General features: G+C 41.6%; 3 protein-coding genes across 7 annotated transcripts in view; 2 read left to right on the top strand and 1 right to left on the bottom strand.

The window, feature by feature from the left end:
• The window catches only part of Jam2 (junctional adhesion molecule 2), a 52,417-nt gene extending 45,396 nt beyond the window's left edge, over nucleotides 1-7,021 (top strand). Inside the window, exons 8-10 of the mRNA XM_032900503.1 lie at nucleotides 100-115; nucleotides 2,525-2,567; nucleotides 3,850-7,021. Coding sequence (XP_032756394.1) covers nucleotides 100-115; nucleotides 2,525-2,567; nucleotides 3,850-3,882 — 92 coding nt within the window. The 3' untranslated portion in view covers nucleotides 3,883-7,021. The remainder of the gene's footprint in view (nucleotides 1-99; nucleotides 116-2,524; nucleotides 2,568-3,849) is intronic.
• A 1,513-nt stretch (nucleotides 7,022-8,534) lies between these two features.
• Atp5pf (ATP synthase peripheral stalk subunit F6) lies at nucleotides 8,535-16,281 on the bottom strand. Of its 5 annotated transcripts, XM_032900496.1 has the most exons (5): nucleotides 16,137-16,281; nucleotides 15,525-15,699; nucleotides 11,890-12,069; nucleotides 9,043-9,167; nucleotides 8,535-8,663 (listed from the first exon to the last, which is right to left on the bottom strand). In XM_032900496.1, exons 3-5 carry the CDS (start codon nucleotides 12,051-12,053, stop codon nucleotides 8,626-8,628), a joined length of 327 nt encoding a protein of 108 aa, XP_032756387.1. In that variant the 5' UTR covers nucleotides 12,054-12,069; nucleotides 15,525-15,699; nucleotides 16,137-16,281; the 3' UTR covers nucleotides 8,535-8,625. The 5 variants fall into 5 exon arrangements, with proteins under 5 accessions (XP_032756387.1, XP_032756388.1, XP_032756390.1 ...); XM_032900497.1 differs by lacking the exon at nucleotides 16,137-16,281 and having other exon boundaries at nucleotides 15,525-15,714; XM_032900499.1 differs by lacking the exon at nucleotides 16,137-16,281 and having other exon boundaries at nucleotides 15,658-15,681.
• Gabpa (GA binding protein transcription factor subunit alpha) overlaps nucleotides 15,651-25,443 on the top strand; it is a 26,919-nt gene continuing 17,126 nt past the window's right edge. Inside the window, exons 1-4 of the mRNA XM_032900502.1 lie at nucleotides 15,651-15,739; nucleotides 19,799-19,901; nucleotides 21,889-22,033; nucleotides 24,713-24,797. Coding sequence (XP_032756393.1) covers nucleotides 19,825-19,901; nucleotides 21,889-22,033; nucleotides 24,713-24,797 — 307 coding nt within the window. The 5' untranslated portion in view covers nucleotides 15,651-15,739; nucleotides 19,799-19,824. The remainder of the gene's footprint in view (nucleotides 15,740-19,798; nucleotides 19,902-21,888; nucleotides 22,034-24,712; nucleotides 24,798-25,443) is intronic.

The raw sequence follows: 25,443 nt of genomic DNA, 5'->3' as shown, positions 1-25,443 counted from the left end.
AATGTTACAGGTTAGCCTCCAAAGAAAATGCACCCAGTCACTGTAGATAGGTCTGCATACACATTCCTGCATTAATGACATATACCTGTTCTTTTGCAGAAGAAACTTCCTTCCAGTAAGTATCCTTTCTTAATACTCACTTTGTCTTCCTGTCTTTTAGTTTTTAACCATCTGTTTAATGGCAAAAAGTAACTTATTTGTATAGAATAATCCTGTGATCAGTTAATCAGCTTCATCAAGAAAAATACACTCCCTCTGTCTTTGAGCCTACTTGTAAGTGACAAGAGGAGACGTGTGGTCTCCAACTGTGTAGACATTTCTATAGTACAACTTTAAAAACACATTTCTGTGGATAATTAAACTAAAAGTTTTCAAATAAGCTTTCACTTAGTAACTTTCATACTTAACTAAAATATAGTCAGTTTCGTGCCCAACACTGCTCTAGGTGCTGCCACTGTATTAAAAGGTGGGGCAAACGTCCACGAAATCTGTATTGGAAATCAGTATCAAAATTAGCATCATGGTGGAGCTTCTACTCCACTAAGTAAGCAGAAAATGACTAAACCCATATACTGTGCAGCACTCCAGAGTGTGACAAGCACAGCAGAGGTCAGAACAAGGAAGAAAGCGGAGAATACAAAGAGCAGGAGTGGAGACCATCACTTTAAATAGAGGGTCAAGAGAGGACATAGGCCATGTTTGGTAAAGACCGAGGGAGGAAGCCAGCCAAGCAGATATCCACAATGGTACTCTTGTATAACGGAGAGAAGAGAGGACCAGCTCAAGGTCAGGATGCCCGGTATATCAGAAGATTGGAAGATGAGCATCGTGCCTAGAGCTGTATGGGAAAGAGAAGTGGGGAACACACAGAAGTACTGGGGGCCAGACTATATACAGAGATGTTGCCATGCAGTTTTGAGGATTTTGAGGCATTTGACTCTGGTTCTAAGTAACTCAGGAAGTCCAGGAAGAGCAGCTTTAAACTTTTCTTTAGCGCTCACCTTGGTTTCTCTGTTAAGAATAAACTTTTAAGGGGTTAAAGGTGAAAGCAGTTAGACCAACTAGAAAATACTAGTAAGGGAGCCAAGAGACAACATGGCACACATGGAATGCTAACGTGGTGTGTCAGAGTGTTTGGCGGGTTATGGAGTAGTGGGTTTATTTCCAGCAACTCGCTGATCTAGATTCAGGTTGGTCGGAAAAGAGTAACATGGAGGTGGCTTCAGGGACACAAGGACGTACATTGTTTACTGAATGTGGAAGATGCGGGTACGGCTTTAGTAGCAAGGTCTTGGAGAGGAGGTGCAGAGTCACGCGGAGCACTTGAACTTTCAGTATTTGATAAGCCTATTAGACGCTTGAGGAGAAATAATCATTATAGTATACATATGAATCTGGAATTTGGAGGAGATATTTAAACATCCGAGTGTTTGGTTTGGATGTATGTTTGTGCATCAAGTGCACACAGTATCCATGGAGACTAGAAGACGGTGTCAAACCTCCAGGAGTTAGAATTACAGACAGTTGTGAGCCACTACATGGGCTTTGGCAGCTGAATTCTGGTTCTCTGCAAGACCAAATGCTCTATCTAACCGAGACATCTTTCTAACCCCGCAATTGATTATAAAAATGTTGCTGTCATGCACGAGACATGAGTAAGATCATCAAAGCCCCAGTTTTGTTGCACTGGATCTGTGGCTGAGTTCCCTTTCCACATGGGCACAGCAGATCCTTTTCACACTCCTCTTCCTTTCCCCGCTTTGAAGACTCCTGCTCTCACTGACTTCCTTATCCCAGATGCCCGCCTCAACCTTGGTGTCTGGATCTCATGATACCCTAGTGCTAGTACAGGATAAAGTCTAAGATGTCAGGATTAGTAAAGAGGCAAGGCTACTCAGAGCAGAGCTCCTGGACGGGTAGCTACTCCCCAATACCACCCCAGCCCCAGGCAATTGTGAGCACTTCAAGTTTTTATTAAGATTCGAAACGCTCGAGGGTTTTGAGCATAGTGACACCTGTTCTTAAATAAACGGTGAGGGAGATTTATACTTTCTTAGTTTGAGCCTCTGTCAAACCAGGCAGGAGTCTTTATAATCCAGGAAGAAGCAATTTATTGCTGTACACTTTTGTCCATTTATAATATCCATAGTTTTCAATTGCACTAGAAACCTGTTCAACACATAATACTTTCCATGGACAAATCAAATTTCAGATGATAACAACTGAAACTTTTAAAATATTTAATGTTAATATATTAGGTTGAAAATAAGTCTCTTGTTTGTGTATTCAAAAAAAAAAAACAAAACTAATCTGTTAGCCTTAGTCTACATTTTGTTGCTCAGGGCTTGACACAAACCTATACTTTGTTGCAAGGCTTCCCTGGATACTGTCTATAAATGTCAGGAATCCAGGTTGGGCTGCTGGTTTTTCTTCCTGCTGGCCAACTTAGTCCTGCTGAATGAGGATGGGTACAGGGATTGGAAGTGATAACGTTGTAAATACTGTCTCTCTGTTCTACAAATAGGAAGGGTAGTCCTGCATCTAAAGCCACTACAATGAGCGAAAATGTGAGTACTACTAAAGCATGTTTACTGAACAGGATATTTGGGGACTGTAGCAGGGAAGTGAAGCAAATATGTGAATATTGTGGCCTCATCTTTAATACACTTTAGACTTCTGGTACATTAAAAGACCCAGGTAAATGTTAGGCTTCTTTCCATGTGGCTTGGGACGATGAAGATGTTTGATGTTTGCAGAGCAATTACTGGATGTCATTTTTATTGTATCATTTCTGTTGAGGGCGTTAGGCTCTAAACCTACCTCCTTAATGCGACTGAGTCTGGCATTCTCAGCCATTCTTGCTAGATGAGGAAAGGCTAACACCGGCAAAGGTGGAGACTAGCCTGACCCAGTAGATGGTTACCAGCATGTTATGTTATAGAACTTGCCTTTGGTTATGGATGGTTAGGGATATAAAATATCATCCGCTACTGCGGAAAAAGAGCATTTCAAACCCCTTAAAAGGAAGTTATCATCTAGTTAGGATAACTCAGGACACATCATTTGGACTACTGGACTAGTTTTTGGTACTGTAATAGAGGTAGGACATCCAACATTCTCTGAGGTTTAAACCCTTTCCCAAGGAAGGACTCCCAGAATTCTTTAGTTCTTTAGGCATGGGATTCTCAGACGTCTTAGAGCAGACCTCAGGTGTCTGTACTTTAAACATTTAAGTGATTCCTATAGACACTAGTATTTCACACCCTCTTCTGCTCTTTAACCTCCTGCCCCGTAAGTTATTTTAAAAATTGCCTACTTTATGATGTGACCGGTCACCCTATTTAGTAGCTGACTATGCTGAGCACACTCTTCTTTAATTAGGGGACAAATATCACATCTTATCTTCTACAATTTACAGAGAAAGCCTTAAAGACTGGAATAATTCTGTCAAGCAGTAAAAGGGATATTGTCTCTGAATTAAAAGGAAACAAATGTTTTTTCTCTCAGTTGCGCCCCTCAGTTGCACACACATCTCTAGTTCAGCTCTGCTTTTGGTAGGGTTTCCCAGCCACTCCTGTGCTGCCCTGAGCCCGCAATGAACAGCAGCGGTGCATTAACTCCTAACAAGCCAACTTCCCCTGTCTCTAATGCCAGTCCCAGTTCTGTATTTTCAGCAAAGTTCAAGTTTCTTGGTTTCTAGCATTTACTGTCTGTAAGATTAGACTGATACATACATACTGACTGTAACTTGAAGAATCTCGGTTTGATATTCATCAGATTTAATATCAATGTATTTAAACACAAGGAAGCATGTTAAATTTACACTTATTTTTTTCCTTTCTTTTCTAGGATTTCAAGCACACAAAATCCTTTATAATTTAAAAGAATCCCACTTCTGAGATGCACCAAAACCACAGTTGTCACACAAGTTATTAAACTATTGTAAACCTCTGCTTTGTCTTACATTTGCAAAGAGACGGACGAAGAAACGAGAGTGGGAATTCATCATAACTGTTATGACCTCTAACTCACAAGAAATATTTTAAGCAAAGTGTTCTTGCCATCACTAAAATACAATTTGGGATCTTATGTCTGACCTAAAGTGAAATGTCTGAGGTTTTGAAACGCAAATGAATGTTAATTTTGGAGTTGACTAGATCATACTGACTGTAAAGCTAACCCAAGAGGCAGGAATATACTGTATGTGCTCTGGTGAGAATGGCTTACATGTTCAGGAAATACTCTAACGAATGGAAACCCTGTTCGCAAAATTCCTACCAGAATCCTCTTCTTACCTCTAAATAATCCGGGTTCCTTTGCCCTGTGTCTCTGTATCCCGTAGGGGAATCCCAGGGCTGGGCCTTCCGTCTAAGGGTTTGCACTTTATATTTTCTTTCACTTCTCAGAACCAAAAGCAACATGAAGGGAGCTGCTGCCGCCAATTCCTGAGACTCTTGGAGGGGCTCAGTGACCTGGACATCAGAATGCACTACTAGAACCTACACAGCTCCAGATGCTTTCTGTGCTTAAGTGGTGACCTTTTATCTGTCTCTAAAAGCAATTCTGAACTGGGCTAGCTCCTCCCCGGTGAAGATACAGGGTTCCCAGCCTGCATAGGATGGAGCAGGAGCACAGGGGAGAGAAACATTTGCCCCATGAGTAAGAGGTAGATGACCAAGCTCACTTTGACTCTTGATCCAGTCAAGGCACAGGAGAAACCATGGCTGAAATGAGACAGGGGTCTAGTGTCTTCTGAACTGGTTATCCAGAGGCCACCAACCAGCTAGTGTCAGAATATTAGATTTCCTGGGGCTCAAAAGAAAACTGGTCCTGCTGGGGGCTGGTTTACCCATATTTAAAATAAAAAATGCAACTGAGGATGTCTAGTTCTGGGTAACTATGCACGAAAGGTCACTTACTTCCTTTACCGGCTTTGAACATGGTCACGTTGGCTTTCTACCCAAAAGGCAAAGCCAAGTCTCAGGATTCTCATCAAAAGCAAACGGGGTGAGTGGCCAGTGAGTACCTGGTAGTGATCTGGTCACTGGGGTGATGCCTACTGCCATACTGCTCCCCTTTAACTTTGTGGCCTTGAATCCTTCCTAATCAGTAGACACCTTCCCAAAGGGCTGACTTCTGTAAAGTGGCTTGGCCCTCAAGGTCAGATCCACACTTAACTGAGCCAGCAAGCTACAAAGAACACCACAGTACGTAATTCAGCCCACAGGGTTCTTGTTACAACCACTCATCTCTGTCACAACGTACAGTACAAGTGTGTCAGCGGTGTAGGATTTGCCCACAGATCCAAGCTCCTCTTTCCTGGTAGCAAATGACAAAGAAACACCGTGGTGTACAAGACATCAGGGTAAATGTTGCCTGTGCCGTGACTAAGAGATTTGCTTTGGTAGGAGGCTGTCCTGCAGTGCCAAGCAGACGTACAACTCTCAAGGATGCCTCTTCAGGCCCACATAGCATCACAAGACCAACTGCGTCAATTTAAATGACACAAATTCACATTGCGAGAGGACAATTACCTAGTGCCTTACCTTCACTAATAGAAAAGCTTCCTTTTAAGACACTGAAGCCTAAAGGTTCATTTTAAGCAGTGTAGACACCTAACAAAGTCTGTGCCAAACACCTATTATACATTCTTAACTACTGTACACAGCTAAGCAGAAGTCGCTGTGTAGAGAGTGCTCTTCTGCATAAAGGACCTGACTGTGCGCACTAATCTAGTTATTAAGTCTATCGGGAGCCACTGCCATGAAGACTTGTCCCTTTGCTGTTTTCTGAGACTTGAACTCTAACATTGTGTCAAAATTGAATTGTAGTTTCTAGAACATGTTGATTTTATTTTTCCACAGTGGAAGTTTGATAAGGGTCTAGAAACTATGAGAGCAAGTTTTAGTATCGTCGCTGTTGTAACTAGATTCAACTTATTTTTAGTCAGGGTAGGGGTTAACAGCAAAGTCTGGATGTTGATTTTTCAATACAACTTTACAAAGGACTTCCTTCATTCTACAACTCACTTTGTTTGATTAAAGTTCATGCTACAAAAATAGCTATGCACAGCTCAAGGTTTTAGTCCCCTGCAACAGAGGGGGAAGTCACTCACCTATTGTTCAGTGAAACCCAGGAAACTCCTCCCTCCCTCACACCTGCACTTGTGAGGCAGCTCCAGCAGTTTCAAGTCAAGGTCTCTCTGGTCTCTCCGCTTGGACACCTGCCAACTCGTGTTGTGTGTGTCAGAGGTTGAGGGTAAGGGAGTGCAGGCCACTGTGAAGAGGAGCCTGTCGTTCGACAGTGGGTGACGGCTCGGCTCGGGCTTGCAGGGCAGTTATGGAGGAGCTGGGCTCTTTATGAATACAGCCACCTGATCCACAGCTCACACATTTTCTTCATTTTAAATTTTCTAGTTCTCCACATTCTCTTCATCCTCAGTAACCCTGGCTCACCCACCCCACCTACCCCGGTCCCCAACTTATCTTTGTCAAACTCTAGTATTTAAAAACAAAAGGATACAACAATTTTATACACAACCAATCCAGAACCTGTTCTCTTTTGTTGCCTTATTATTCACCAAACTGAACTGTTTGTTTTTACAATTTAGTCTGCCCTTTCCGATACATTTGTATTACATTCCTTAGATCATTAGTCCTCACCACAAGCTATGGAAATCCTATTTACTCCTGACAAGTCAAATTCAGCTCTCGTGGGACAGCGTTCTCCCATTTCCCAGCAGTGAGTTTTGTCTCTCAAGTCCAATGGTATTTGGTTCTTTTGTGATATTTATTGATTTCTGTGTTACAGTACAGGGAGGTATGTATGTGTGACATCTCCACCAACCTGAAACCTGAAAAAGACCCATGTTGTACAGGTCTTCATAAACCCTAAGGTGTTTAATGGCATCTGACATGAAAAAAGTTTCTAAAAACGCTGAATACCTGTGAAGCATAAAGAATGATTAAATGTAAGCATCTACTTAGAATATTAATAAAACATTGTATTCTGATACAACCCAGCTTATGTTCTATGAATTATTACTACATGAACTAAGGATGGACAAACATTATTTTCCCTTTTAGCAATTAGCTGTCCATTTCTATACAACTCATTTTTATGTATGGGTGGTTTGCCCATGTGGGTGCCCCTAGACATCAGGAGAGGGAATTAAACCCCGTGGAAATGGAGTTCCAGATGGTTGTAAGCTGCCATGTAAGTGCTGGGACTCAAACTCAAGGCCTCTGGAAGAGCAGGTTCCTGTCCATGGAGGTGTCTCTCCAGTCTTATCCACACAATTCTTGTCTTTTTCAACTCTTGTTTCTTGTTCGGTAAGATTTGGAACATTTTAGCTGTAATAACTGGTGAGGAAATTTAAGGTGAACTATCATTGGTTGGTTATATTTTACCTCCTCAAATTTGAAAAATAAAAGCAGGGTCTCAATATGTAACCAGGCTGGCTTTGAACTCCCAATCCTCCTGTCTTCAAGTCCCAATTGCTGTGATTACAGGGACATGCTACTCTCATTTTATTCATTTTTAAACTGACTTTTCTTTCCAAAAAGTATTCATTGAATTGAATTCAAACCATTAAATCACCTGAAGTAACTGAAGATCTAAAATGTATCTTTCTAGATTTCAGGATAATACATACAAAGAAATAAGTTGTGTCCATGAAGACTGGTTTACACAGCAGTGTGTTAACAGGACTGTTCTGCTGCTCAGTGACTGAAGTGTTGCACCTTCCTAAAAATGACGACTGTACTGGGTATGAACATCCCTTTGTTACCTGAAGACAGTGCTACCTTGAGATTTCTAGTCTCTCCCTCCTGCAGGCCATAAAAGCTTAAGTGTGTATAGCTGTATTAGTGATGAGAAGAAATGGGGAGAGAGACATAAAAAACAGACTGAGAATAACTTGGTTAGAGACCTCACATGTATGAGGATTCTTATTCTTCAATTTGCCCCCAAGGTAGCTAAAGGTTTAATAAACAGACATTATCTCTTTAGAAGTCTAGCTTCCTTGAGCGCCACCTACAGTTGCTGAACCTTGATGTAAAAGTTCCTAATTTACCACATCCCCAGGAAATAACTGTTGGCTCTTTTACAGCTGGCCAAAAGACTGTTTTATACAGTCCATCTTTCAGGGCCTCTGCTTCCCAGCTGCTACCTCGCCCGAATCCATGCATTCATATATATCCCACAGGCAAAAATGAGGGGTATCAGTTTGAGCCGACAGTGGTTAAGACACAACATACATCCCTGTACATATTAAGTTACAGATTTCCTAAGAAAGCCATCCTTGAAAACGACAAATACAGCATCCTTCCTTCCCAGCACACAAGCCCTTAGGTGATACGTCCACTATTACAGAGGACAGCACTGCACTGGGAAGAATAGCTGGGGAGGAGACAACTGTATCCAATTTAACCAACATCTCCAGCTGGGTCATTCTACCAGAATGAAAAGATTTAGAAACGACAGACACAGCACTGCTAGGCACACACCACCATCACCAAAGAACTGAAAGGACATTTGAGAACTGTGAAGTGAATGTTTATTTGAATTTTTTAGATTAATTGTACAACTAATTCATGACAAATTACCACATGGTTTGTATGTTCCTCAGGACTGGGGTTTGTCGAGGACTTCAAATTTGGGATCTAAAAAGAGGAAACATTTCAGGCTTAGTCATACTGGAATAACAAGATTAGGTACCATGCTGAAATTTGCCAGTTTTAAGATTCTTTTTTTTTGTTTTTAAAAATGTGCAGAGAAACAGACCAATTGATAAACTTTCAACACCTTGTGTGAGTGGGGCTCTTTCTTAATCTGTGTTTATACATGTGCTGCATGGCTAGAGCAATCCAATGAGAAAGGCCTCCCAATTCATGAGCAGTGACCCAAGCTTTCCGTGCTGTAGGAGCGTCACATGTCAGTGTCACTTGCCTTCCAAACACCTCAAAACCTCTTAAGGATAAGTGACAGACATATTCTCCACCTACAATAACCCCCCTAAATTTCATTTGTGACAAGACTCACCCTCAAAATTGAAGGTAGGAAACTTATCCATCTCTCCTTTACCATACATTTGTTTAAGCTTAAAAAGCTCTCTGTCCAGCTCTTGCTGATATTCTGGGCCAGTATCAACAGGTCCTCCAGACGCCCTAGTGTATAAATAAACAAAGAAAACGAGTTTATGCACTAGTTAAAATGAAACCAACCAATCAATCAAAAAACCCAAAACTATTTTATCGTCCAGTCTTAATAAGGTACACATGTGGGGGAAAAGAAAAGGCTAGAAAAGTGACTTTTCTATTTGCATCTCAATTCAAATTATTCTAGAACAAGGTTTCAGAGATGAGGTAACTTCAAACAAATCTCTAACCCTCACGGTTTGTTAGCATCTAACAAACTAATCAGATTTTTCTCAGGATTTGAGCTGCAGTATATGGAAATTATGCAGTCCAGATTTAAAAAGAAAAGAAAAAAGAAAGAAAGAAAAAAACGCAAACCAATAAAACAAAAATTCCCCATCAAAACCCACTGGAGGCTTGCAATGTTAAGTCTGGGAGCTGCTAATAAAATGATCAAGGGGCTGGAGGGCTGCACGACTCAGAATACTTATTGCTCCTGCAAAGGATGCAGGCTCTGTTCTCATTACCTAGTGTGCTCACACTCTCCACTGACACCACTTCCAGGGGAACCTAATGCTCTCCTGACCTTCATAGCTACTGGGCATACATGTGGCACACTGACATGGACGCGTACATGTGTGCACACACACTGAGGCAAAACGTACAGGTTAAATAGGAGATATCAAGGGTTAATTATTACAAATACATGGCTTCTGAAGCAGTGTATTGTATACATGTGTCAACAGCAGTGGTCGATGAGGGTATCTAGTGACTTTATCTACTTCTATCTCACCACATCATTTTCAGAGACATGGCTTCCACTGAACTTGAGCCCATGAACTGGCTAAACTGGCTGGTCAGAAAGACCTCAGGAATAATGTCAGATAAGGCAAATGCTGCTGTGGCTATTGCATCTGGCTTTTTACACTGGTACTGGGGATCCAAACTCTGGCCCTTGTTTATTATGCAGCAAGCACTTTACCAACTGGACCATCTTCCAGGTCCTCAAGACCTTTGATGACAGCATGGTTAGCTACCCTTGCAGACTTCCAAAATAGTTATCTGGCATTGACACTTCAATCAAGGTGGGTGCAACCTCTGACGTCTGTCTTAGGTAGGGTTACTACTGTTAGGATGAAACGCCATAAGCGCAGTGTACTGTGTCAATACAGCGTGGGGAGGAAAGGATTGATTTTGCTTTAAGTTTCCATATACTGTTCATCATCAGAGAACGTGAGAACAGGGACTCAGGCAGCTAGGAACCTGACAGCAGGAGCTGATGAAGTGGAAAGGTGCTGTTACTGTCTTATTTCACAAGGCTGGCTCAAACTGTTTTCTCATAGAGCACATGACTTGCAGCCCAGAGGTGTCCCCAACAATGGTCTAGACCCTTCCATCCATATCAATTACCAACTTAGAAAATGCCCTGCAAGCTTGTCTATGGTCCTAACTTATGGACACAGTTCCTCAACTGCAGCCACCTCTTCTCTGATGACTCAAACCTGCACCTAACACCAGCAGAACACTGTACCTGACACCATCATTTATAAAGTCAAAAACTGTGCACACTCCTCCTATATCCTATTCCTCTGGGATCAAGTGTGTAATCCTCTAAACAAATGTGGTGCTTCCTAGCTTGTATACCTTACCCGGCATCATTTTTCTACCAGATACCCCTCCTACTCCCATTTACCTGCCCAGTCTTTTTTTTTTTTTTTTTTTTTTTTTTTTTTTTTTTCGTAGTTGGGGACCGAACCCCGGGCCTTGCGCTCGCTAGGCAAGCCCTCTCCCGCTTAGCTAAATCCCCAACCCCCCCCTGCCCAGTCTTTAAAACAACTATTTTTAACCCGTTATAGAGTCCTAGGGGTGTCTTCCAAAGGTAACTAAAAACAAGCAAATTCTTAGTAAATTCTTTTTTTTTTTTTTTTAACACTGGGGAGATGATTTATAGCTGCTCAAGAGACTCTCAAAAGGGCAGAATGACCCACGCACTGCCTTCAAAGCCTAACATGAACTTTTCCGAAATGCCTTTCGAATTGTCTCCGGTTAGGAGTGTTTATTCCTTTCAACTCTCCAAGCACTCACCCCACACCTCACAAATTACCTTATATTTGTTAATAAGCTTTCTACTTCTATCAGATTTTAAGACACTGCATTTTGAAAAAGACACGGCCCATATCAGTTAACCATCAAGTTCCTTGTAAAGGACAGGTGACCAAACAAAAGAATTATAAACTGACGGGTATTATTTTCCCAAGATTTAGGGGTTAAATCAAATAATAGATATATTGTACATTCACCTCAAATATGTAGTTTGCAGTCTTGCTTTCCCATGTCTTATTTCATGCCACTTTAAGTCTTTTGATAGATCACCATGGAAACAGTCTTAAAGAGAAAAATGCTATTTACATGCATCCCTCAAATCATATCCCAGAGAAGCTGAAAACAAGGTGAAATACTGACTGACTGTATGACTTGTCGGTGAATCAGGGTTAATTTATGATGTTAAACTAATCAATGTCTAAAGTACTTAATTTTCTTAAATAGCTACTAAATGATTTCAAGATCCTGCGTTCTTCTGTGACTTATCTCATTGTAATGACATAATTGTGCTTATACTTCAAATGACAATAGACCTTCTGGAATTGTCCCCTGGAGCCTTTAAAAAGAAGATACAGTTAGGACTTATGTCTTGAAATTTACATGTCTGAACATTTATAGTCACAATGTGCTTTGTCATCTACCCACTTACAGTCGCTTTGCTTTGTACTCTCTTATCTTGTCCACGAAGAGTTTCTGTATAGGATCAAGTTCCTTATTAAACGCCACAGCTGTAACACCAATGTTCCTCCTCAAATGCACAGAGACTGCTGACCGAAGGACAGAGGAGAGCCTGAAGATCCTCTGAACAATCATGGTTGAGTCTGTGGTACTAAAGAAGCATCAGAAGTTAATGTGCTTTCCATAAAACACCTTAAATACATCATGTGCTGAGGACCTAATTCTAAGAATTAGGTTACAGCACTAAATTACACCAGACTTCAAGCTACGTTTGGCCAGTCATGTAACCCTTCCATTACAAGGCCTTTCCTTCTTACCAAGAGGCCCTGGGACCTAGGAATAGCTGAGAGTTCTACCAGAGTTAAAAGCAAAGGGAAAACACATCGTATGGGGTAGTGCTTTTTTCTCCCATGATCTTAATCTCGGAGCTGAGGAAACAGTGAGGTGAGGCTGTTTAAGAACACTGCTTGTCACCAGCAGGAAAAGACAAATTGCTTATGCTGTGCCAGTTTCCATGACCTCTCTCTCGAAGGGACAAAGAGAGTCAAGACAGTTGTCTTAGCCAGGAATGAGAGGTTGGAAGTTTCCACTTCATAGGCTCACAGGAAGGAAAACAGCTTTGCCTGCTAACAACTCAGGATCCTAGCCACTTAACACTGTAACCAGTCAACTTCCAAAAGAAACAGCAAAGAAAAGCAGCTACAAGGCCAAGTGAGCCTTGCAGTGACAGAGAGATTAGATGATACAGGCTCATGAGAGAAGGAGTTTACTGAGGGTCAAAATCAAAAGTTGAAACACTGAGCTGAAAGCCTCTCTATTCCTCATCTCCTTGAAGCTAAAACAAATACTTTTGTAGCTCAAAACATTGATAAATACATTAAAGGAGAGGATAATTCTCATTGAGACCTGAGTAAAATAGGAATTTAAAGATCAAAATCAAAAGAATTCCAAGTTACAAAAATATATCCAAGCAGAATCTAAAAGGAAGAGATAGATAGGCTGAAACTTAGACAAAAAAAATCTCTTCCCATCTAGACTTAGCTTAAAAAATGAAAGGGCTCACCACACCCTAGTGAGATAACAGCAGAAGAGCCACGCTGCACCCAATAGCTTTGTAACAGTTCATCAGACAGTAAGTGCACCCTGGAAATAAAAATGCCCCTCTCCCACCGCACATCTATAGTAACAGTTGTGCTATAGTACTTACAGTGTCTTACTTCTCACAGTGTCAGTGACAAAGGGCCCCTCAAACCCCTGAGGAAATCATGCTCTGCCAACGTGCTCCCACACTCTCCCCAAGTATCTACCTGCCTGCTGACACCTTACTTCTGCTGAGAGAACCATGGCAGTGAGTATACTGCTACTAGTTCATATTAATAGAGAAAGTATAGACAAAAATTTAAAAATCTTTATTATGGGGCTGGAGAGAAGGCTCAGCGGTTAAGAGCACCCGACTACTCTTCCAGAGGTCCTGAGTTCAATTCCCAGCAACCACATGGTGGCTCACAACCATCTGTAAAGAGATCCGATGCCCTCTGCTGGTGTATCTGAAGACAGCTACAGTGTACTTATATATAATAAATGAATAAATATAAAAAAAAATCTTTATTACGTTAATTTGACAAAGTAATTTGTCTTGAATTTAGTAAATCAACAATTCCCAGAATAGTGATGGAACCTGTGAGATCTACTCTGTCTTGTTTTTAAAGTCAGGGCTGGCATCAAGCTTATGATGCCAGCACTCGGGAAGCAGACTCAGGCAAACCTTTGGAGCTTTCTTTGCAAGACCTTGGATACTAAGTGGCCCTGTCTCAAAAAGCAATGTGCACAGTACCCGAAGATTAACAGCAAAGGCTTACCCTGGCCATCGGAGAAACCCATGCAGTGTCCACATATATATGCAAACCCAAATAAACACATACAGATGGATGGATGGACAGATGGATAGATAGGTGCATAGAAGGAAGGAAGGAAGGAAATGCATAGAGGGATAGAGGGGTTTGAGCTGTCCTTTACCACTAATAGTTCAAGAATCATTAACTATAAGCCAGCTGACTAGCACATGGTTATTAAATATATTTGAAGGGAGAGAGTGTAATTTTCTCTCTCAGGGCATATTTGTTGTCTGAAGATAATTTTGCCTGTCCTGAATAAGTTGAATGAAGGTGGCCTATAGTGGGTAGAGAGTGTGCCCCGATAGGGCACACTGCTATACTTACTCCCTACAACATGAAAAACATCAATCCCCCTTCTCCTCATTTCGAAGAGGTATCTAATCTCTAAGTGTCAATAGCACCAACTTCAGCAAACCTGGAGGAACATTTAGTACTGCTGGGAAATCAAATAAGCAGTGAGTTTTCATCCACTAATCAGGATAAAATCAAAACATTTGAAGAAATCAATGTGTCACTCATAATCTACCAGAGAATTATACAGGTGAAAGAGCTACAGGCAAATAAATAAGACTTTATAAACAGAAAACATCGCCCAACTCATTCTGGAAATCTAGGCACACAGTTAAGACATATCAGTAAGGTAGCAATACTTCTTTAGCCCTAAAAATATTGCAAAATACTTCCATACTGCCCACTTAGGAAATACTCTCTAAAGTGTGAGGGGAAAGTGATTTTTCACTCTTGCTTAAAGATGATTAAAAAAATATGTCTAAAAGAGGTCATTGTTTACCTAACATTCTACGTCAACCTGCTTCCAATCTAACTGCAAGAACCGTCATTTCTTTACAAGACGGGCAAGATAATTTTCACTTTCAAAAATGCATCATCAAAACAATGATTTCCAATTCGAATTTCTAATTGATCAAGCATACGTGTAATCGTCCAAACAATGAACAAATACTCTCTTACCAAAACTATTTGTTGCTTCTTCTTTACTGCCTTTCACTTTTTCAAATTAAATAGAGAATGTTACCTGTTCACTATCACACAGAAGCCAAATGTCATCATAAGTGTAAAACACTATCTGTGACAAATTCTGTATTCAATTAATATCCGGTGCTAGCTAGCTGCTTGTTAGGGGTCTGATATTAAAAATATTGCGGGGAAGCATTGGGGAAAAAAAAAAATCAAAGTTTAAACCCAGAAGTAGTTGACTGACCAGCCCAGCCAAAGGCTGGTCCTTTTGCTGCCTGTGAATATCTAATCATAAAGTCAATCAACAAAGCTGTTTAAGCACCATAGTTTCTAGACTGGAGACAAACTTTTAGGATGTCACCATTGCCCTTTTCTGTCTTAGTCGGCCACGACCTGCTCATGCATAATTCACAAGTTTCTCTGCCCTGACCTTGGGTTGCCCCAGGCGAGCTGCAAGGCATACTACCCCGCCTTTTTTTTTTTTTTTTTTGCCGTTCAAGAGCCCTGTTCTGCTCTCAAAAGGGTATTAACGGTCTTATTTATTGGGCGTAAGGCAAACTTTAATACCCAGCAGGGCGGAGGTCACCTGTGACCCCAGGCCAGGCCATAAAGGTGCCAAGGACACAGGGCTGCTCTCTACTACTAGGGCAGAGGTGATGGGCTGCCCTTGCCTCGTGAAGAAACCCAGAATCGCAGTCCCAAGAGGCCAACCTAGCCTAGTTACCCTCCCAGTCACCTTGCACTGAGTCCCGAGCTGCCAGAGTCACCGCCGCCGCCACCGTTCTACTTCCGGCCCTGGCTCCGCCTACACACGCCTACCCGCCATCGCAATGCACTATGGGCCACCGCTTCAGTCGTTCGACGCTCACCGGACAGGAAGCGCCTCGAAGAGAGTCTGCGACCGGACGCCTCTAGGTGAGACAGAAGCCAAACAGGAGGAGGAAGTGGAGGGTAAGTGCTTCCGGGTCCCTCAGCTAAGACTCCGCCATCTTTCCTACACTTAACTTCACCCTCTTTTCCCTCTTGGAAACACTGCACTGTACGCATGCGTACTTTGGCCTGTCCCCTAGTTCAAGCTCCCTACGGAGTCAACGTCCTGATCCTTGGGGTTGGGGAGGTGGATGTAATGTGGGGTAAAACGAGCGCGTAAAACAAAGCGGCTTGGGGCGTTTGTGCCTCGCGAGCCCCCGTTGTCACGGGCGTTCGTGTCGCGCAGCCTGCTGGGAGTTGTAGTTCCAGGCCCAGGGGTGCCTGGGAGGCGGGAGAGGGGCTGGGGTTCCTTAGCGCCGATTCCGCGGGAAGGGCCCCGGGGCCTCACACTGCTACTCGCGGGACCGGCGCGTCTTACCCAGAGAGACGCTGTACCTGGAGCCCGCGCCGCCGCCGTTCCCAGCCGGCTCTGGAGCGCGGGCGAGGGCCACGGGGCGGATTCCGGAGCTGGTGAGTGTGGCTGCGGGCTGGCGGGGAGCGCGGGCCCGCGCGGCCGGCCTGGTTCCGGGGCTTTCCCCCGCCGCGGCCCCCCCGCGGCCGCCTCTGTGTTTTGTTTCCGCTGGTCCCCGGCGCTGTGACTCCCATTTCCGTTCGTGGAGACTTGAGGGAGCCGGGTGGGGAGGGGCGGGAGAGGCTGTGCGGGGAGCCGAGGGGAGGGGCGCGGGAAGCGGCGTGGCCGGGGCCGCGCTGCGGGACGCTGCGGAGTCGCCCGTCGCCAGGCACGGTCCAGGCTCTGCGCGCTGACGGTGCTCATAGTCCCGGAGCTCTCGGGTCTCTCTGAAAGATGCCAGGCTTGCCTATCACCGCACTCGACCATCCCCGCACTCCAAACCCAGTTGCTTTTCTGGAACTGTCTCAGAGTCGCACCGGTGCCATCATTCTAATGTATAGGATGACTTTCTGTTTCTTAACCGAAGATGTCAGTGAAAGTTAATATGCCTTTCCAACTTTATCCCCCTCTTTTTGTGGTGTAGTGCAGTGAACACAACGAGGGAGTTTAGTGATTCCACCCTTAGGTTAAACAGCATCGAGAGTGGTGCCAACGCATCGTTTCATGATAAGCAGTCATTTGAAACTAAATCCTTAGGTAGGCCAGTGAGATGGTTCGACAGGTAAAGGCACTTGCTGCCAACCAAGCCTGACTGTTCAGCCTCAAATCCAGGTGGAAGGAGGACAGGACTGACTGGCCTCTGACCTCCACAAATGCGCATGAGCACCCTATAAAGTGTTTGTGTTTGTGTGTGTGTACACACGAGTAAGTTTGTGTTGGGTGTGTGTGAGTCAAATTCTAGCCTGGCTGACCTTGAACTTGCCTTTTAGACTAGACCCGCCTAGAGTTTAGAGGTCTATCTGCCTCTACTTTCAGAGCGCTGGTATTAAAGGCGTGCTCTACCATGCCTAGCAAAATAAGTGCGATTTTTTTTTATTGGTTATTTTATTTTACATTTCAAATGTTTATGTCCCTCTTCAATTTATGCAAACTGGTAGCTTGAGCTAATGATAGGTGTGACTGCTGTCAAGAGCAAAAGCATACAGATCCACCATTGATTGTCACATTCTTAGGTGTCCCACTCCACCAGTCACTGGCCACCTTGTTAGCACCCCCTCCCTCGGTATTTGTGTGAATACTTGAATGCCGACAGGATTGAAGTCCATTTATCTGTACTCAAGAATAGAAGTGGAAGTGGGGGTACATAGTCCTGACAGTGAATTAAGTACTAAGTGAGATAGGAAGTTTGAGGAGCTTGGGGAGCCAGGTTCTGAATCAACCTGAGTCTCTGGCAACTGTACAACAAACCTACAGGACTGAAAAGGAAATCAGTAGTTTTGAGAACTCGTATGCTTTTCACCAGAAGGGGATTGGGGGCAGGATTTCAGACAGGGTTTCCCTGTATAGCATTGGCTGTCCTGGAACTGTTTTCTGTAGACTAGACTGGCCTTGAACTCAGATGAACCTGCCTCTGCCTCCCAAGGGCTGTGATTAAAGCATGCACCATTGCCACCTGGCTCAGTTTTTAACTTTTTAATTCATTCATTCACTTTACATCCCAGTCGTTCCCCTCCCTGCCCTTTCCCCCAAATCCCTCACCCCATTACTCCTTTGAAGGGAAGCCCCGCTTCACCCCACCCTGGGACATCCAGTCACAGTAGGCCTTAGCCTATCCTCTCCCACTGAGACCTACTGGGCAGTCCAGTTAGGGGAAGGGGATCCAATGCCAGGCAACTGACTGAGACAGCGCCACTCCAATTGTTAGGGGACCCACATGAAGACCAAGCTGCACATCCGCTACACATGTGTAGGTGGTCTAGGTCCAGCCTCTGTGTGTCCAGGTTAGTTGACTCTGGAGGTCTTCCTGTGGTGTCCTTGACCCCTCCAACTCCCTCATTTTTATCCCCAACTCTTCCACAAGACTCCCTGAGCTCCGCCTGATGTTAGGCAGGGGTCTCCGCATCCATTTCCATCAGCTGCTGGGTGAAGCCACTCAGAGGACAGTTATGCTAGGCTCCCATCTGCAAGCATAGCAGAGGATCATTAATAGCAGCATCGGGGCAGTTTTTAACTTTTAATCAGATTTGTGTTTTGTTCTTTACACACACAACACAGATGCACATACTATACTTTTTTCTAATGTTGACCATATATTCTAGGAAATACACAATGCACCATGGATAGTTACTTTTAAATTTCATTTTGGAATAATTTACATTTGTGCATTTCTTCATACCCTGGATTCTTTGATTTACTTTGGTGAGCTTCCTTTTTCTGTGCTGCTGGGCTTTGCCAACTTTGGTACTTGTCCCAAGTTAACTGAAGACTTGATCTATTCCACTTATTAGTCCCTTGTCATTTTCAGGATCTGTAGATACCATTACTGTTCTATAACTTGTGTGTTAGCAAGAATTTTAATCTTTATGTAATTGAATCAGATTTTTAGCCAGACAATTGTAATTCATCTCCATATTAAGCTTCAAGATTGAATCCAAGTTGCTTTAATATAGTTGATACATTTTTCGTTTGCTTTTGTAATAACTTATTGATTTAGACTAGGCTAGCATGTAAATATAACTTATTCACCTGAGGTAATTGTCTAGGAGTTTTACTGCCTGTCTTCTAACCTAGGCCTAGTCTTGGAAGCTTCTAACCTCCACACAGTTTTATCTAGGCCTAGAATTCTTGCAGCCTCTGAGACTTACTGCTGAATAAATTCATCCTTTCTAGCTCTTTCTAACCTCTGGCTGGCTGGTTCACTCATCTGTTCTGGTTCAAAACTCCTCCACACTAATTCAGTCTGGTTTCTCTATCACGTCTCTTGAATTCCCTTGTTTGGCCTGAAAGTAACTCTAGCAATCTGTCACGTCTCTTGAATTCCCTTGTTTGGCCTGAAAGTAACTCTAGCAATCTGTTCTAATCTTCTGGCTGCTTCTTATTCTCCGCCCCGTTTTGTCTTCACCCTTTTCTATTTTGTTATCTCTATAACTGTAAAACTGTCTCCTTTCTATCCTTTTTATTCTGTGCACTGCGCTCTTAAACAGCTTCCCTTTCCTCTCTTGGTGAGAAGTGGGCTGTGTTCTGTCAAATCTTTCTGATCCATCACTTTGTCTGCCCACTCTATTAGACATCACTTACAAACAAGTGCTTCCTTCTATGAAGTAACAACTTCACCTTCAAGGTTTGAGATTAAAGGTGTGTACTAAGGGCATCTCTGTACTGCAGCCAAAGGGATTAAAGCTAAGAACTGAGCCGCAGTACAATGCCCTGCCTCAACAATCCTGGACTCTCAGTGTGAGCAGATCTCCTGCAACATCCACAAGCTGCCATACATAGAGTAATGAAAATCACCATATCAGGCTCACAGAGGCCACTTTAGACAAGACCTTTGCTTTATAAATGCTGTATGTGAGCTTTTACATATGCAGAGGACCTCATTTCCCTCTGCTTTAATTCAGTTTTGGTCTCTTGCATATCATTCATACACATGTTATTTTTTAAAAATAGCTCTTAAAATTTAACTCTTCCAGGACTGAACTTTTGAAATACTTCCACCATGACTAAGAGAGAAGCAGAAGAACTGATAGAGATTGAGATCGATGGGACTGAGAAACCGGAGTGCACAGAAGAAAGGTTGGTGTTTCTGATTTCATACTACCAGTCTACTAAGTGAAAGTCAGGAGCAGGCCAACATGCTTGTTTTTAACCTGACCTCACATTTCCTTTGTTTTTTGTCATCCCCCTTTGACTTAGTAGCTCAGAGAGGAAGGCAGTTCTGAAACACAGGCAGCAGTAAGCTTAGTTGATCCAGATCACACAGTTGCAATAGTCTGCACCCACCCCCATCTAAGGGTACTCCCCCCCCCCAGTTTAAGTGCTTTTGACTTTCATTTCAAAGAGTTTAATTCAACTGAACTTACTTAACAGTAGCTATTTATGATAATTGTAGAGACTAACCGAAAAGGATAGGCTGCTGTGCTTATAGACAGAAAATATGCCAGAAGTACTCACTTAGTCAAGAAATGTTTATATTAACCAAATATACTATTTACAGTAATATTATCATTAGTGGGTCTGTTTTATGAACTTTAAATTTAAATGTTTTAAGAAAAAAAATGTGATATACTTTCCCTAAAGTTTATCATTATACTTGGAAAATATGTAAATATAAAATGGCCACATTTATATGTGTGCACACTTGTGTACTTAAACATGCTTGTTTGTATGTATTAAATGTGTGCACCTGCAAGCCAAAACATGCACGCAGAGGCTGGGGGTCAGCCTCAGGTATTGGTCCTCGTAACCCGTCCTATTCAGACAGGACCTCGTGTGTTTGCTGCTGCATAGCCCATCTAGCTCACCGTGGGAGCGTTGGTGAGCTGTGTGCTGCCTTACCTGGCTTTAGATGGGCTCCGAGCATCGAACTCGGGGCCTCTACATGAGCAGCAAGTGCTCCTCCCTCAGCCATCTCCCTAGACGTGCGCTCATGTTGTCTCTTATTGGGAGTTTAGTTCTATTCTAATTGTGTGTGTGGATGTGGCTATGTGCAGGTGAGCTCAGGTGCTAGGAGAGGCAGAAGCTTTAGAGCACTGGTGACCTGAAGCTCCAGGTGGTTGTGAGCCACCTCAAACCAGCTCTGAACCGCTGAGCCCCCACGTCACACTTATTCTTAATACATAGTTTTGATAACTTTGGAGAGGTTTAAGTCATATTTAAAGTAAATACGCTGTGAAACTTATTTCCTTAAATACTACTTTTTCAGTCCATTCCTTGCCCTCCTGTAAGCATTTACAAAGAATTATTTGCAGTTACTTACCAAGGTTTCAAACCTATTTGAATTGTGAAATAGCAGTCTATAAGAGCTCTAAGTACGTTTTAAGATACAATAGAATTTTCTAAGAATAATACCAAATAAGACTAATTATAGTAATTGACTAGTATTTAAATTAAAATGCAAGTATTTGACTTATATTATTACACTTATTAATTTATATTTGCTAGATTATATTGGGAAGGAATTTGATTAGTAGAAATTATCTATCTATCTATCTCTCTCTCTATATATATATCATTATTTATATATATATAAATAAAATTCTTGTTAGGTTTGGAGTTGGTTTTGAAATTTGGGCTCATGTAGCGCAGGCTGGTTTATGTTTCTCTGTGGAACTGAGGGTGGTTGTTGATCCTAAACTCCTTATCCTCCTGTGTCTATTTTCCAAGTGTTATAGACTTATGCCACCATCCCAACAAATTGTCTGGATTTTAAAGACACAATATATTGCCATGTTTCTGGGCCTTAAATTTTGAAAATAACTTGAGCTATAATATAAAGGCAGACATTTCCCCTTAAATAGTGTGCGTCCAGTATTTATTTATGTGCTGGCGCATACATTCATGTGCATAACTGAGCATGTTTTCAAGAGTGCTTTAGGTTTCAAGTTATCCATGAGATTTAGTTTTATTTATTGAGTCTAACGCAGCATCGAAGAAAAGAGTTCAGGATGTAGTAAGGAAAGAAACGTCTCAAAGGTCGTGTGTACTTTTGATACTAATTTTGTTTTGAGCAAAGTGTTAGGGTGACATGCAATTATTAACATTTATCTCTGTTAACGTTTAGCATTGTGGAACAAACCTATACCCCAGCTGAATGTGTAAGCCAGGCCATAGACATCAATGAACCAATAGGCAATTTAAAGAAACTACTAGAACCAAGACTGCAGTGTTCTTTGGATGCTCATGAAATTTGCCTACAAGATATTCAGGTAAGACTCACCTCTGTAGATAGCCCTGATCTATGATATATAAAATTTGAGCATTTAGAGATGAAAATTCTTTGAACAAATTTCTTGTATCTAAAATTTAAAAGGTTGAGTAATAAAATTGAAATAAATGAATAATAAATCACTTATCCCTTTTACATTCATTAATATAAAATCAAATTAAAATGGAAATGAATGTAAGAATGGAATGGTGGGAAGCACATTGACCCTGGGGACTGAAGAAGTCTGTGCCGTGACTAAACTTTGTTTTATGTCAGTTTTCTTAACCTTTAAAATGAGGTCCCTTGACTAAATTGTTTTTATTTCGTTTATATTTTATTGGTAGTAAAATTTAAATACTAGTTGCTGTTTCTTGACATTAACTGCATTGCGATTTCCCATTGTTGCATTATGTGTTTAAAGCATCCTCACAGACTGGTTCTACATTTTTCCCCCAGGAGATGTACTTTAAGGTAGTAAGATTGCTTAAGAGTAAGATTGTTTAAGTAGTTTTCCATACCTTTTCTTAATTCACAAGTACCGGTATCTGTGTACTTTCTCACATTAATGTGAATGTATTTTGTCAGTTTTTGAATTGTTCGCTTTGCTTTATTCTTTTCTGTCTGTAATCCTCCTGCCTGTCTTGATACCATTTTTCAAAACATTAGAAAGCTTTGCCTTGTTACTTTAAAAATGCAGAGCCTCTGCAGCTATGTTTCACAAGACTCTACTATAAATTGACATATGACAATGGAATTTATGCATTAGTTGCCATTTGCCACTTTTAATCTTTTTCTTTCAAAATACATATCTAGTAAATGTTAATTGTGTTTGGATATTGATCTCAAGAAATTAAAAACTATGATTGTATGTACCTAAAACAACATGATGAGTTTTCTTCTTAGTAGTGAAAGATCACATGGTCTTTTGAAAGCAGTTGGCACTTGGTCACTTTAGTATCTTATTAGAAGTGGAAAATGACCAAGAGGTCCACATCAAGAAATTGTTCCTACTTAATGCTCACCCACCATCTGCATGGGCAGTAGTATATTTATGAAGCTTCTTATTCCTTTTTCCAGACAGTTAAGAACAAATCTTACAAACCGAATATTTACTACATAAATTCAGAAGTGAAAGTAGTTCACTAGAAGTGAACTATATCTAGAGAACAGAACATACTGAGTTTAGCTCTCGCAGAACAGTTCCAGATGATCCCATTTAACTGTATCGATCTTTAAAAAGGACCATTGTTTTAGTAATATTCTGCTGTGATAGATAGAATGCCTGGCCCAGGCAATGACAAAAGACCTACAAAGTACTTGCTCTCCCATAGTTTCTCTCCGTAAAGGGAAGCATATGTAAGTCATTAACTTGAGAGCTATCATTGGGTCTGCAGGCACTTCTTATCCCTTCTGGCCCCTCTGCTCACCTGAATAAAGCATGTCAGCTCGTGGTCCTCATGTCAGTGCAAGCATGCATTTGACATCAGAGTGCTGTTGCTTCTGGGAATACCTTTGCATCATCAGATAAATGCCAGTTTGAAAGCCTCTCCAACAATCACTGAGTTGTACTTCTTTGACATGCTGGAGCCTTGTCTTTGTCATGGTGTACTTAGGACCTGAGAGCTTACTTTTCAGGACAACTTCTAGTGGATAATGCTAGTATCTTCTAGACTCTGGAAAGCTTGAGGTTAAGAGAATTTTTAAATATCAGGAAAAGATTTACATTAAGTAGTAGAAACTGCCACCCTTAAAACAAGGTATTATACACTTTGTTTTGTTCCTGCTCAAGATGAATATGAAGGCCACTTAGCACTGTAGGTTTTATGTATAAGATATTATAAATAATTGAAATTGATTTACTGTGGCTGAATTCTTAGTAATGAGAGTGATAGGAGACCTGCATGTTCAACAGTGTTTATGCAGACATATCTAAACAGAATGCATATGATAGAAGCCTGTTCCAAGCTTGGGATCAGGTATCTAAAGTCAAAATTATTTTTATTCCATTAGTAAGCCATGGTAGAATATGCATTCACTAGAAGGGGATTTGAAGGGAAAGAGCGCAGAGTTCCAAGGCCATGTATGGATCTAGCTACAGTAGATCCAGGAGTCGGACCATGAAGCCTTTAGTTGTATTACCTTTGTGAAGGGCATCTTTAAAGCTAATCCCAAGTTTTAATAAGTTACATTAGTTACAAAGGAGATATGACAAGACTATGTTAACAGACTTAGATAAATCGTCAGCTATGAATTAATATCCTTTCTTATGATAAACATTGCATTACCTTGTACTTTAATTGCATTTATAGGATGAAAAATTGCCTGTTTGTGTTAAGGTTCCAGCAGAGATTCCCATAGAAAGGCGCCACTTAAAATAGTCTTTTAGTGGCAGGGAATGGCTGCAGAAGGTTTGTGTGCCTGGGACATGTGAGGCCTTGACTGTAGTCCAGTACTAAGAGAAAAGGAGGAGTGACTTGCGAGAGTTTTGCCTCCTCCATTACACTCTCAACAGTGAAACTATTTTTAGTTTTAGTAAATAAATGTATGACAACTTTGATAATTAAATGTATTCTTATAATTTAATTAGTATGCTCAGAAATGGTACAGTGATTTATAATAAACCATAGATAGTAACTTATTTAATGACTGAGTTAAAATCATTTTATTTACCTATGTTAAGCTGGATCCAGACCGAAGTTTGTTTGATCAAGGAGTGAAAACAGATGGGACTGTACAGCTTAGTGTACAGGTAATTTCTTACCAAGGTAAGTTACTTTCGTTGACAGGTATTGAAAAGTTTAGCTCATGTTATTCTGAAATTGTAACATTTGTCTGCTGAAGGTATTTAAGATGAGTGCCCAGGTAACCCGTGTGATCTCACACTCATGCCTTTGCTTTGTAGTTTTGGCTGTCAGGGTGAGGCTGAACGTAAGGGCACTGCATGCAAGTCAGAGAGTGGTGTATGCTCAACCACAGTAAGGAAGGAGACTCACCATAGAGAGCGCTTGTCTCAAATAGCTTTATTCTTTGAGAATTTCATGGTATTTTTATCATCTTAATAAATACTGTATCTTACTACAGTTATGTAACAATGTAATTCTGATTTATGAAGTAGCTTTAAGTTTTTGCATAACTAAATCTCTATTCACGAACCGTTGTGGTAATAAACCCCTCACTTGATGTTTATGTCTTTCCTCTCTGTAAGAACTAGAACAGAGGGCCTGAATGGCTTTAGGATTGAAGTCAGTTGATTTGAATTTAGTTGAACAGTTAGCAGAGTTTTATGATGGGAAAACAAAGGGGCTGAGGAGGTAGCTCAGTCTGTTAACTGTTATTGAATGAGCCTAGGCCTGAGTCCGGATGCCCAGCACCATGTACAGAGCTGGACACAATGGCTTACCTAAAGTCCCA

The sequence above is a fragment of the Rattus rattus genome, chromosome 4 (assembly GCF_011064425.1).
Source record: "Rattus rattus isolate New Zealand chromosome 4, Rrattus_CSIRO_v1, whole genome shotgun sequence".
NCBI classification, from domain to species: Eukaryota; Metazoa; Chordata; class Mammalia; order Rodentia; family Muridae; genus Rattus; species Rattus rattus.
The sequence above is the reverse complement of the archived record's forward strand: the minus strand, read 5'-3'. Positions and strand labels throughout refer to the sequence as shown.

What these genes read in the sequence shown, in the direction of transcription:
- Atp5pf (XM_032900496.1), bottom strand. Translation starts at nt 12,053, where the DNA reads ATGATTGTTCAGAGGATCTTCAGGCTCTCCTCTGTCCTTCGGTCAGCA. An exon ending in GAGTACAAAGCAAAGCGACT is followed by an intron (nt 9,168 to 11,889) that starts GTAAGTGGGTAG and finishes TTTATACACTAG; the next exon opens with GGCGTCTGGAGGACCTGTTG. An exon ending in TCCTACCTTCAATTTTGAGG is followed by an intron (nt 8,664 to 9,042) that starts GTGAGTCTTGTC and finishes TCCTCTTTTTAG; the next exon opens with ATCCCAAATTTGAAGTCCTC.